The following is a 13,213-nucleotide window of genomic DNA, read 5'->3' as shown; positions in this document are numbered from 1 at the left end:
GAAAGAAAGAAAGAAAGAAAGAAAGAAAGAAAGAAAGAAAGAAAGAAAGAAAGAAAGAAAGAATTAAAAGCTACAGGCCTAAAAGAAAGAAAAGAGAAAGAAAGAATTAAAAGCTAAGAAAGAAAGAAAGTAAGAATTAAAAGCTAAAGAAAGCAAAGAAAGAAAAAGAAAGAAAGAAAGAACTAGAAAGAAAGAAAGAACTAGAAAGAAAGAAAGAAAGAAAGCAAAGAAAGAAAAAGAAAGAAAGATCAATCAATTTTTGGCCGACTAGCATAGGCGTTGACATACATCTCCGGGGGGTAAACCCCAATATTTCGGGGAGGTCCATTTAACTAGTAACAAACGCACGCGCATGCGCGAGCCAGGAAATTCAGTTTTGGTTTTGAAACGTAAACAAAGCTGAATATCAAAACGACTCCATGCAGAAAATCACTTCTTTTTATAAAACTAAGCAAAATTACAACAATTACTTTAGGGAATATAAACACCAAAGTCATATCTAGCACATATGTCAACAAGAAGTTGAAAATTCATCAGATAAGCGAGAAAGGGTCGAATTTTCGGTCAAAAAAAATTTCGAAAAAAATCATATTTTTTTGGCCTTAAAACTTGGCCATAAAAAATTCCCGTACACCACCAATTTCATGATTTTTGTCCTCAAAAATTAACTGAGTAATCCTCATAGTGTTTTCAAGTCAATTCCCCGGGAGACGGAGAAACGGTCATATAGAAAAAAAGATATTTAATTTTATTTAATTTAATCCACAAATTGACACCTGAGTCGGGGCGTTGCAAACGTGTCGTACATGTGTAGGGACCGATTCTACAGCAAGCTTGAACTTCCCGGCTCGCGCATGCGCCCTGCGGGTGTTACTAGTTAAAGGTCCATACACCCCCCTCCCCAATGTTGACGCTTGTAGGCCTATGTGGGTTTCTGACAGTTTTGAAACCTTTTGGCCATTTTAGCCCCCCATTTTTTTTGCGTTTCGGAAGATGTTAAATATGGGGGGGGGGGGCAATGGTGCCTGGCCAAAATTATTGGGGGGGCAATGGTACTTTTCCACAGGCCCCGCCCCCCCGGTTCCGGAGCCACTGCTATAATAGTTATAAATTGCTTAACTTTGTAACTTGATAGTAGCCTAGGCCTATAGGCCTATATACTACATTAGTTTAATTTCAAATCATCATTGATCAATGATCATGTTCAAATCTATTAAAAATGCACTCAAGATTTCAAATTAAACATTACCGTATTTAAGGAGTATTCTTAAAAGGGGTATTCTTAAAAGGAGTATCCCGGGGAGTATCTCGTGACCCTAGCATCTAGCATCATTTTTCAGTATCAACGAAAAAAGCTTATTGTAAGTTATAGCTTTGTTCGTTGATACTGGAATATTATTTGATTCCGATTTTGCTGAGACAACAATCCTTGTCTCTAAGGCCAGTGTTGTAATTTCATTCTCTGACAGTGTCAGGTGTATAGGCTAGCCGGCCTACCAGAATTAATTTCAAGAGGTAGGCCATATAGGGTCTACTCACAGTATTTTTTTATGGTGCCAAATGTATTGAACTACGAATTAGCACTGGCTTGATACCCCGTAGTCCACTTCCCCATTGTGCATACTTTGGATATTGTATTTAAGCTTAAAACTCTGATTTAATTAATGTGTGCACAATTGATAGATTTTCACATCTGATCAGTCACCCTACTCCCTCTGTTTGTTAGCTTCCCAAGTGGACTACTGACATTGCCTTGCGGTTAAGATTTTTAACACGGGACTCTATGGAGAGTTAGGCCAATTTCTGGCCTAACTAAAATTGTCCATGATGTAATGCATCTTTAAATGGATCTGCCTTGTGATTGGTCGCCCATACCTCGCTATGGTTTAAATCGTCTGGGCCCGCGCCATTACCATTAACTACACCGTAAACAACTGTCTGTGGTATTTGCGGCGCTTTTGTGTTGACGCGAAAGTTAATCTCTTATCAAACATCTAGCGCGTCCATGCTTAGTACTTGTGGTTAATGGACTGATAAACAAGTATGCTTGACAGTGTGTTTTTAGAGAGCAAAGTCCAGGGGTAAAGTTCTGCTTACAATTCAAAGTTCATAGTCGAAATTTCGGGGTTCGCTATCAATAAACTGGTAGATTCCAAAATCAGAATTGTTCAGTATTAAAGTGAGCCGTTATAATTATACAACTAATGTTGCATTCAATTACTTTTATTGTCACTAATCGTCTGATATTTTTAACTCTTTATGACCATTTTACTATTGAATACTTTAATTTTAATAAACATCAGTATAATTTTGAGTTCAACGAAATGGGTTCATCATGACTAATAATAACATATTTTTAATAAAAGTCGACTATGGCATAGTCTATGGCTTGAGTGGCTTCTGTGCTGTACTCTGATACCTGTATGATGATTTTCCAACTGTAGGATAGTAGCCGACTCTCGGTGCTCGCTCCGCTCGCTATTCGAGAGGCCTCGCGGTTTGTGGAACGGGGCTAGTTAAAGGCCCTTTCAGTGATTTCACAGGAACATTAAAAAAATGGAAATTTGTCAGAGTTGCTTAGAAATAAAGAATAAGTCTACAGAATTTCATTAAACCACTTTTCCCCTGAATACATCGACAAATTAGTCAAAAAACAGAAGTTTTAGAAAGGTTTTCTACTTCAACTCAGATCGACTCGAGAAAATCGAGATTTTCGTACAGTGCGCCACCAATCGACTGGAAAAACTTCCTAGTCCAGTGTTTCTAACACGGGGAAGTAGAGTCTAAATTGATTTAAAACAGACGCTTAATTTTTGTAGTAGAAAACAAAATCAGCAATTAAACGTCACCGAGGCAAACTAACGGTCAATTCAAATATGAAAAACAGTTAAAATTGTGTATTTTGTTTAAAATAGTAGCTACTGATGTAATAAGTAGTAGAAACAATACGCAACGCGTGTTGGTATGGTGGAGAGTGAGCTTCTGTCGATCTCGAGTCGGACTTTTTGTACTGTCAGTATCAAAAGTCCAGATTCATGTAAATGCTTTATTTTGTTTAAAATACACGGCTTTCGACCGAACCACTAGCAGGCTATGTTAGCACATCTATGCCAATTACAAAGGTACCAAAATCTGAATTTTGATGATTTTTACGATCGTCCGGATGAGCAAATCACTGAATGGGCCTTTAAGAATGATTAATTTTTGGGGCAATAAGGAGGATTACCCTTTAATACAGTAGGCCTAAGGCTCCCTGTATGAAAGGTAGATATAGATGTTGACCTGATCACCATTTGTGGGATAGGAGGGACTAAATATTATCAATATTAAAATTGAAAAATAAATTAGTAAATTAGTGGCAAGTTTTCAAACACGGAAAAAATCACGGAATTTTAATAAAAAAAAAAAAAAGACGGAAATTCGCGGAAAACGTGTTTTTCTTGAGTAAAATAAAAAATGAAGAAAAATATGAGAATGTGAGGTAAAAATAATGAAAAGGTAGTCCGTCTTCAAAGATTTAATACGCTTTGGCCTATATTTAATTTTAATTTGTGAACTGTTTTAATCACGGACTGTGAATACGGAATTGAAATTACATCACGGAAAATCATAGACTTCTCCGTAGTCCACTTGCCCATTTTGCATACTCTGGCTATTACATTTAAGCATAAAACGCTGTTTTGTATTAATGTGTGTGCAATTGAAAGATTTTCACATCTGACCATACTCCCTCTGTTTGTTAGCTTGGAAATTTCGCGATCAATAAACTGGTAGATTCATAAATCAGAATTGTTTAGTATTTAAGGGGTGGGGTATGAACGTTTGGACAGTATTTATTGTGGGACATTTACATCAGACATGTCGAATTGCATTCTGAATACGAAGAATGTCCTTCTGATATCAAATAATTTTGATTTTTTGAAATTCGCAATGTAATACACATTTTATGACAAATGATTAAAATTGATATTTTTGATATTTAACAGTACTCGAAGTAAACTTTATAAATCTGATGATTTATACTTAAAGTGCATGTTGGTGGGATGAAAAGCCGACGATCAATTGAAAATTTTGACCTTTCTTATTGAAGATATGGATTTTTTCCCAAACACCAAAAATATTAGGTCTTTTTGGAAAAAAAATCCATATCTTCAATATGAAAGGTCAAAATTTTCAATTGATCGTCGGCTTTTCCTACTAGCTACATACACTTTAAGAATATGTCATTAGATTTATCAAATTTACTTCGAGGACTGTTATATATCAAAAATGTGAAAAATATCAATTTTTATAATTTGTCATAAAATTTGTATTATATCGTGAATTTCAAAAATGAAAATTATTTGATATCAGAAAGACATTCTTCGTATTCAGAATGCAATTCGATATGTCTGATGTGCTCTCATGTCCCACAAAAAATACTGTCGAAACGCTCAAAACGCTCATTCCAGTTCCCTTAAGTGAGCCAGCATTATAGTTATCAAGATATCTTGCATTCAATAACTTTCATTGTCACTAAAAATCTAAATATATAAACCCTTTATGACCATTTTACCATTGAGCACTTTAATTTTAAAACATCAGAATATTAAATTTTGAGTTCAACGGAATGCATTCATCATGATTAAATAATAGGCCTAATAACATATTTTTTATCAAAATTCGACTATGGCATAGTCTAGGAAAATCACTGAATTCGGGTGTTTTAAATCACAGAAAACTTGCCGCTCTGACCTAGATACCAAAAACTAAATTATGTTGTCGTTGTTTATAATAATTTTTAATTTCTAACAGTTTAACAGCTTTTTCAATTAAAATAGTCCTGCCAGCGCCATCCACCTGCCCGTTGCGCGTTGTGCTAGGTGGTGGCCGCATTGCATTCTCTAAATTCAGTAAATTTTCATCGTCAACCGTGTAATTGAATGGGATTATTTTGAAATTTTAAAACGCTTGAAATATCACAAACAAATAGGCCTATGTTTATAAATAATATAAATACAAGCTAAAACCGTTGGGGTTCGATAATGAACCCATAACCAAGTATATCATGCCGGGATATCATGTATGGAAAATGCCATACGGCCGGGCGGTTTTACAAGTTGCCGGCTCGATCATGCCATTCGCCGCCTGCGTTGTGCAAGGGAGCAGAATAGCGCCATCATGCAAGGTCCAAGGCCACTTTCCATTCATTAAATAGGTAGCCAATAGCAATAAATGCCAATTTGCTCAAGCAACCAATCAGCGTGCGAGTTTTGTGTACTGTGGGAAAATCAATCCAACAGGTGTTTCAATGTAAACAATACAACTTACACACGCCTCACGGTGAGTCAGATGATCATTTGAACCGCACCCAAATTTATACAGCTAAAACCCACAATTAATGTGTCATTATCACTTCTTTGTTGAGGATTTGTGAAGATCTAGTCTGCTATATTCTTTCCAGAAAAAATGGTGAGTTTTAAGCTTTATTTTAGTGCATTTTAATGAATAAATGACTGTTGAAAATTTGAGTTTCTAAGGACGCCGATAGAGAGCTACTACTCAGCTAGGGCATTTAAAAATGGCTGCCAATGTTGTGAATTGTATTTACTGTAATATTTACTTGTGTGTTAGTACTAAAGGAAGTTTATGCCGATCATCATGTTCATAACGATTCCTTTCTTCGGAAGGGATGGGGTAGGGTCCCAAATATACTTGGGGATGGGGGGATTCATTTTGGAAATTGATGACCAAAATGTAGGGAGTCACAAAATAGTAAGTATGAACTATGATAGTATGTTTGTTTTATTTTAATACAATTTTAGCCTGTTTAGGGAGTAAGGTGTATTGGTGGAAGGGGGGTCAAACATTTTTGTTGTCGAAATAGGGGGGTCAATGAGATGGGAGCGAGAGAAACAATTAATTAAACCTACTTTTTACCTACGTACTCGGCTTTTATAATGTAAAGTGCTCAATATTATTTTAGAAATACTAAAATAACCTGAACACAAAATCAATCAACCAGTTCAAGAATCGAGTCTATCTTGATCTAGACTTTTGAAAAGATTTAAAGGAGTATTTCGCGATCCTAGCATCTTTTTATGACATTTTTCAGAAGATATCCACGAAAAAAAGCTTCTTCCCAAAATTTCAGTTGATTCTGATTTGCGTTTGCGAGTTATCCATGATTATATGTACATGTATTACACTGCTCCATAGACAATGTCTTGTAATTTCGTTCTGGTATACTAGAATGAAATTCAAATTTCACGATTCCTTTGCTAAATGAATTAATCTTCAAGAAATATTTTGTACATAAACATTATGTAGCCAGAAGTTTCCATTGAGGGGGGGAGGGGATGATGCTGTGGATCACCAAATGCCCTTGTAAGTCTCAATAACAGTAAAAGTATATTTGCATTTATAACTAGATCATGAAATTAAGTGGATTCAGTTTAATTTCTGATTTTAAGTACACTCATTCTATTCTCAAGTATATGCACAAAGTGTATTCAGCCTAACTGGGAGTGGTTTTTAATTTTATTTGACACCAGCTGTTGTTCCTGAAATCTAATTTTGTGAATGTTTTTAAGCTAAACTAGGTTGACATTGAATAAATAAACTTGCTTATTAAATTTGGTGCAAAATTGTGCTAAACCTGTGGACCTATTTTGATGTTCTAGGATCTTCATAGTTAATTTGAACAAAAAAAGTTATGAACAAATTATAATTTGTTACCTTTTTTATAATTTGTGTTTGCATCATTCCCCTATATAGTAAAATACATAGAAAATCCAGTGCATTTTTACCATATTATAGGGGAATGAGGGAAACACAAATTATAATTTAGCACATTAACAAATAATTGTAAATTTGTCATACTTTTCTTAAACTTTTTTTTTCAAATTTTTCAAACTATGTAGATCCTAGAACTTCCAAATTGGTCCGTAGGTTCCCCAATTCCTCTGAACAAAATAGAAAAATTGTGCCAAAAAAACCCATATTTTTTATATAATTTTTTTTTTTTTTTATATAACCCTCACACCATCTGCTTTGACATGATATGATATTCATGAGGAACCTTCCAAAGGTTAATATTAAACCTGTATGCCCTTGATTATATGCCAAAATAAGTGTCTCAAATTAGTGATTTTTAACCCACGAGAGCCTCAAAACCCAGGAGCTGGGGGGGCTTCATCCCCTCCACCAACACCAGGGGCCCTATACGGTGGGCCCTTGGACGCCACTCATTATACGTTTTGAGCCAAGGTGCTCGCTGTGATCACCGGCGTGTCCAGGATCTTTTCCTGTGGGGGGCTCAGAAAAAACGGCTGGTTTTACATGCAGGGATGTGAGAGTTCCTCTTTTCAGCTGATTTCCTCTTTTTGTTGCCAAAATGTACGCGTTTTTCTTTTCTTTTCAGCCTATATTTGGCGTTTTTACCCTGATTTTACGCTGTTTTTAGTGATTTTCCTTTTCCTCGTTTTTGGTCTGTGGCCTCTCACATCCCTGTACATGTTTTTAACAAAGTGCGAGGGCTTCAGCCCCAAAGCCCCCTGGACACGCCACTGGTGATTTTGGGTTACCATATACTTGCTTTCGGTTTTTTTTTTATCTCAGTGTCATATGTCAGTGGCATCTCTGCAATATATAGCTGAGTGCCCCCACCCCCAAATATTCTCCCAATTTAATGGATTTAAAAAAAAAAAAAAAAAATTTTCTCCCTCTCTTACTTAGGATGAGAGTTCTATGTACCAGGATGACAGCTACCTCATGGATGATAGCGTTGCTATTAACAACCTATCCCCACGACGATGCTCACCAAGCAGAGCTGAACTACTAGCTGCAGCAAATGTCCCCCTCACCAACCAAGATGGCAGCGCTGGAACTTCCCATACTGCCAGGATCCTAACCGGTGTCCATCTATTACAAAAGAAAAACGCCCTCTGTGATGTAACATTGATAGCGGAAGGTTGCCGCTTTTCTGCTCACAAAGCCATCCTTGCAGCATCCAGTCCATACTTTTGGAACCTTTTTGTGGAGTCACCGGATGCAAACTGTACCATTGATTATAACAAGACTCCGGCTGTGACTGCGGAGATGCGTAACAGCAACTCCAACGAGGTAATGATTTCGGACGTGACATCGCGTGCTCTCCTTGGCGTTATATCGTTTGTTTACTCATCGTCAGTGACTAATATGAAAATGACTGTGAGTACGATAGCGGAGATCCTCCTTGCTGCTATTAAGATGCAAGTGATGGGTTTACCACAGTATTGCATCGATCATCTACGAGTCAACATCGATTTTGAGAACTGTATCGATGTCTTTGTCTGCGGTCAAAAGCAGGACTTGGAATCCATGATAGACACTGCTATACAGTTTATGACAGAAAGCTTTGGTACGGTCACTCAAACGGTCAGCTTCTTAGAACTGACCATCGACCAGTTGAAGGCATTGCTGAAGAACAGTCAGCTGAAGGAGAACCTGGGTGGTAATCTGGCGATTGCTGTGGAGCGATGGGTGGAGCATGATTCTCTAGCACGGGATCTCCACAATGATGGGTTAATGAGACTGGTACCTGCAACTCCGCGTACTCCACTAAGAGATGTCACTAAGAATCGTGTGAATGGTAAAAGCATAGAGAACCTTCATAAGACAATAGCCTTACCAAAATACAGCCAAGGAGCTGTTCTTACTCCAAAAATTATTGCAATGGGGGGAGAGGATATCCAAGGTGTTTTGTCGGAGCGTTCGTACGTTTTTGACCCCAAGACAGGTCAATGGGATTTGTTTGCAACAATGCCGATTCGTCGTCTTGATCTATGTGCGGTTACCCATGACAACCATATGTATGTCGTTGGAGGCCAGCACTCTGCGGACTCAAAAGCTACGGACAGCATCGGTACGATTCATCGATACAATCCGAGATTCGATAGTTGGGAGCAGCTCCACCCAATGCAGAAACGAAGAGCACTTTTCACATTAGACGCTGTAAATGACTGCCTGTATGCTGTCGGGGGCAAGAACACACAAGGATCTCTCGCGAGCGTGGAATGCTTTGACCCAGACAAGAATGCTTGGGACTACGTATCACATCTTCCTTTGCCCGTATTTGGCCATGCTGGTGCAGTGCATGATGGGAAGTTGTACGTTACTGGTGGTGTAGTCTCTGGTAGATCTTTCAGTTGTGCCTTACAGTGCTACGATCCTATTATTGACAAATGGAGCTATTATCCGCCGATGACGTCAAAGCGAGCCTTTCATGTGATGCGCCAAGTCGGTGACAAATTGTACGTAATCGGTGGTAACTCCTACAATGAGAATGGTAAACGAGTTGACTGTAGCAAGGTGGAGTGCTACGACTTGGACACCAACCAATGGCAGACGTTGACACCAATGCTTCAACCAGTATGCTTTGCGGCCGTTGCAGCGTACAAGCAGTACATCTATGTGATTGGAGGGTATAATGGACGGAAATCAAAGAGACATGCCGATGTCCAGAGATACAACACCAGAGAAGATGAGTGGAGTGTTGCCAGTCAGTTGCCAGAACCCATGATGAGATTGGGTGCTTGTAAATTAAATTTGCCAGCTAGTGCAACTGGGCCTGTTATGAAGGTGACAAGACTAAATACACATGGGTCTGAAGGAAGCCAGGCAGGTTCTGGTTAACTGATGCAGTGACGCTATACGTTGCGCTAGCCTTCTAGGCCGATTTTTTCGAAGTACATGCATGTATGGCTAGTGGTCAGGTTTCCTGAGCCATCATGCAGGCTTTAAATTAGTCCTATATACCAGTGCTTACAATTTCACATTTAGGCCTATGCATCACTTAGAAAGATAAATCAATAAAATGGATCCACATTGGTAGGGCTAGCCTGCTGGCTGGCGACGGTTCGCTATTTCTAAGGACCGCTATCTCTAAGGTTCGCTATCCCTAAGGTTCGTTATCACTAATTACGAAAAATGTCCACTATACCTATAAGGTTCGATATCACTAATTTTGAATAAGGTTCGGTATTTCTAAGGTTCGATATCACTTATTTTAAATAAGGTTCCCTATCTCTAATTTTAAATAAGGTCCGCTATCACTAATTTATTGAAGGTTCGCTATTTGCCTATTTCTAAGGTTCGCTATGATCACTAATTTAAAATAAGGTCTGCTATCTCTAATTTTAACAATCCCGGTATCCCTAAGGTTCGTTATCTCTAATATAAGGTCCGCTATCTCTAAGGTTCGCTATCTGTAAGGTTCGCTATCTGTAAGGGTCGCTATCTCTAAGGTTCACCATCACTAATTTCAAATAAGTTTCGCTATCTCTAATTTTAAATAAGGTTCGCTATCTCTAATTTTATATAAGGTTCGCTATCTCTAATTTAAAATAAGGTTCGCTATAGCGGGCCTTATTTGAAATTAGAGATAGCGGTCCTTATTTGAAATTAGAGATAGCGGTCCTTATTTAAAATTAGAGATAGTGGACCTTATTTAAGATTAGTGATAACGAACCTTAGGTATAGCGAACCCTAATCAAAATTAGTGATAGCGAACCTTAGAGATAGCAAACCTTAGCGAACTTTAAACAAAATTAGTGATAGCGAACCTTAGGTATAGCGGACCTTTATTGCAATTAGTGATAGCGAACCTTAGAGATAGCGAACCTTCAATAAATTAGTGATACCGGACCTTATTCAAAATTAGTGATAAACGCGAACCTTATTTAAAATGAGTGATATCGAACCTTAGAACTAGCGAACCTTATTCCAAATTAGCGATATCGAACCTTAGAAGTAGCGGACCTTTTTTTAGGTATAGCGAACCCTTTTCTCTATTAGAGATAGTGGGATTCTGATATCCATAGACTTTACACGTTATAGTGATAGCGAACCTTAGAGATAGCGGACCTTAGAGATAGCGGGATGTCGCGTGCTGGCTTATAGGAAGCCTGACCACTAGCCAATCCTAGGGCATGCAGAATGTCAAAAATTCTCAAAGAATAAAACTTTTTTCTGGAATGTCCAAAATTATGGTCGGTATGCTTTTGTACAGTGAAAAACTTTTTCCTCATTTTTGTAGGATTTTAAGTATCTATTAAATTACCTATATAGGGGACAAAAGTCTGATACATGGAGTGGGGCGGGGTCTTGGCTTGGAGCCAACTTCAACAGAACCAATTTTAAGCTGCGATATCACTGTACAATGTCTATCCTTGGTTAGGGGCAAATTTCAAACCAATTCCTCGCTTTTTTTTTTTGTAATTTTGCCCGCATTAAAGTTGCCCCCCCCCCCTTTGCCCACCCTCTGAAAAGGTGCTGGCAATGCCACTGGGCTGTCTTACATGTAGATTGAATTGTAGCATTCTGATATTTTCCACATTTATACACTTGGGTCTTTTTTATTTTGATGCGATTTGCTTTTAATACTTTTTTACATTTTGAAAAATAATCCAAGTACCCTCAGGTTGGAAGGCTATACGGCATTGTAAACATTGTGTATAGTACATCTGCAAAATATTATTAAAGCCATGTTGTAACATTTGCTGAGCAGGTCGCCCTCAATGTTTTTCAAAATTCTGGTTGTTACACTATTGTAATCTAATCTGTGAAAAACACTCTACGGGCATGGCGCGCGGGAAAGTCATAACACATCAAAAGGACCGAACTCAGTCATGATCATAGATACATGTAGAGTGACACGTATTATGGGGACATATGCCTTGCAAATTTCTTTGCTTTTCCGAATCTGTTCAGGTGAAAATTTAAAGGGGACAATCGGGGGTCTGACAGTGAAAAGTAACATTTTGTGGAAAAGAAATGCAAAAGCTTATTTTTATGGAAATGTTACAATATGGCTTTAATTGTCCTTTAATGTTATAGTTACTTATGGATAAATATATATATGAAAATAAATTGTGATATTTTAAAAACATTATACTATGAGTTTCATTCCAATGTCTTTAATTTTGAATTATTGGTGATGAGGTTAGGAGAGGGAGTCCTAAATAATTATGTTGCCCACAAAAAAACAAAAACAAAACAAAAACACCTCCCTACAAATGTTTATGTTAGAGCCCGGAATATTGCGATATATGAGAAGACCCTTTTTTCATGATACCTTGAAAACATGATCACGGTTTTAACCATCAAAAAACCTTTACATTTTTTGTTTTTACATTTCTCGTATAAAACGTGTATTTCGTGTCCGTCTGGTCTCATAAATATAAAGGGGAGGGGCTTAAAAAGTTTCCAGAAGTTTACAAATCAATAAGCCAATCAACGATAGAGCTACGAGCTGCTTGTGTAGGCATCAAAGCTGTCAGTACTTTCCTTGACCTCGTCGATGGAGAAAACCAATAAGTCTTGTCTTGTCTTGATGTTTGGGTGTTTGTCGGCAGGATAAGACGTAGCCTACTTCACTATATCGGAGCCAGATTGAGTGAATCATCTCGTTCGTACATTTATAACCTGTTACCTGTGGATCCTAGCGAGAGTTGGCCTAATCCGGGGATCCGGGGCCTGATCTGAACAGGCATGCATGCATGACAGGTAAGCTTTACAGGGCTATTTCATTATAAATGACAACATTGAGTCCCAAAAGGGGTCAAAATTCAAACTCATTTATTTCATGCAAATTCATTATCATTTCAAAGTTCAGATGGTGTGTCAATAATTCTCAAAATATTAGAGCGTCAAACCCTCAGGAACCATTAAAAAAATTAAATTGAATTTTTGCTGTGTAAAACATAGCTGCCGTCTGGAGGGGACATTTTTTTAAACAATTTAATACACAACTTTGAAAGAGTGTATGTAACCAACATTGGGTTCATACTTATTCATATTTAGTCTGTAATAATTGTTGTATGTTCCTTTACACTTCAGTGTCTTAAATATGCCAGTTTCAATATAAAACAATTAGTAAATTGATACTAATCCAGATAAATGGTGCAAAATTACTACATATTTTAAGGATAAACTTTATCTTCACATGAAAAATTCATGAAATAGTCATTTTGTCCTGCCCAATAGCTACACTGATGCATAAGTGAGTATTCTGCGTCAATCTGTTGTACTAGTCATGGAAAACCTAAAATAAAACACCACCCCTGTGTCATTTGTTCTGGATAGGACACATTTTTTAACACATAATAAAGCATACTTTAACTTTAGAAATAGCTGCATCAATATTATTGCATCAATATTATTGCATAAAAGATCCCCAGCATTTAAAATCCAC

At 37.5% G+C, this 13,213-nt stretch overlaps 1 protein-coding gene across 1 annotated transcript; it reads left to right on the top strand.

Annotated features, from left to right (window-relative positions):
- Positions 1 to 5,305: 5,305 nt before the first annotated feature.
- On the top strand, positions 5,306 to 10,681 carry LOC140168344 (kelch-like protein 26). The gene is made up of 2 exons (XM_072191716.1): positions 5,306 to 5,451; positions 7,717 to 10,681. Exons 1-2 carry the CDS (start codon positions 5,449 to 5,451, stop codon positions 9,652 to 9,654), a joined length of 1,941 nt encoding a protein of 646 aa, XP_072047817.1. The 5' UTR covers positions 5,306 to 5,448; the 3' UTR covers positions 9,655 to 10,681.
- Positions 10,682 to 13,213: the final 2,532 nt, after the last annotated feature.

This window comes from Amphiura filiformis, chromosome 13, assembly GCF_039555335.1.
Source record: "Amphiura filiformis chromosome 13, Afil_fr2py, whole genome shotgun sequence".
Classification (NCBI taxonomy): domain Eukaryota; kingdom Metazoa; phylum Echinodermata; class Ophiuroidea; order Amphilepidida; family Amphiuridae; genus Amphiura; species Amphiura filiformis.
This window is presented reverse-complemented; position numbering and strand designations above follow the sequence as displayed.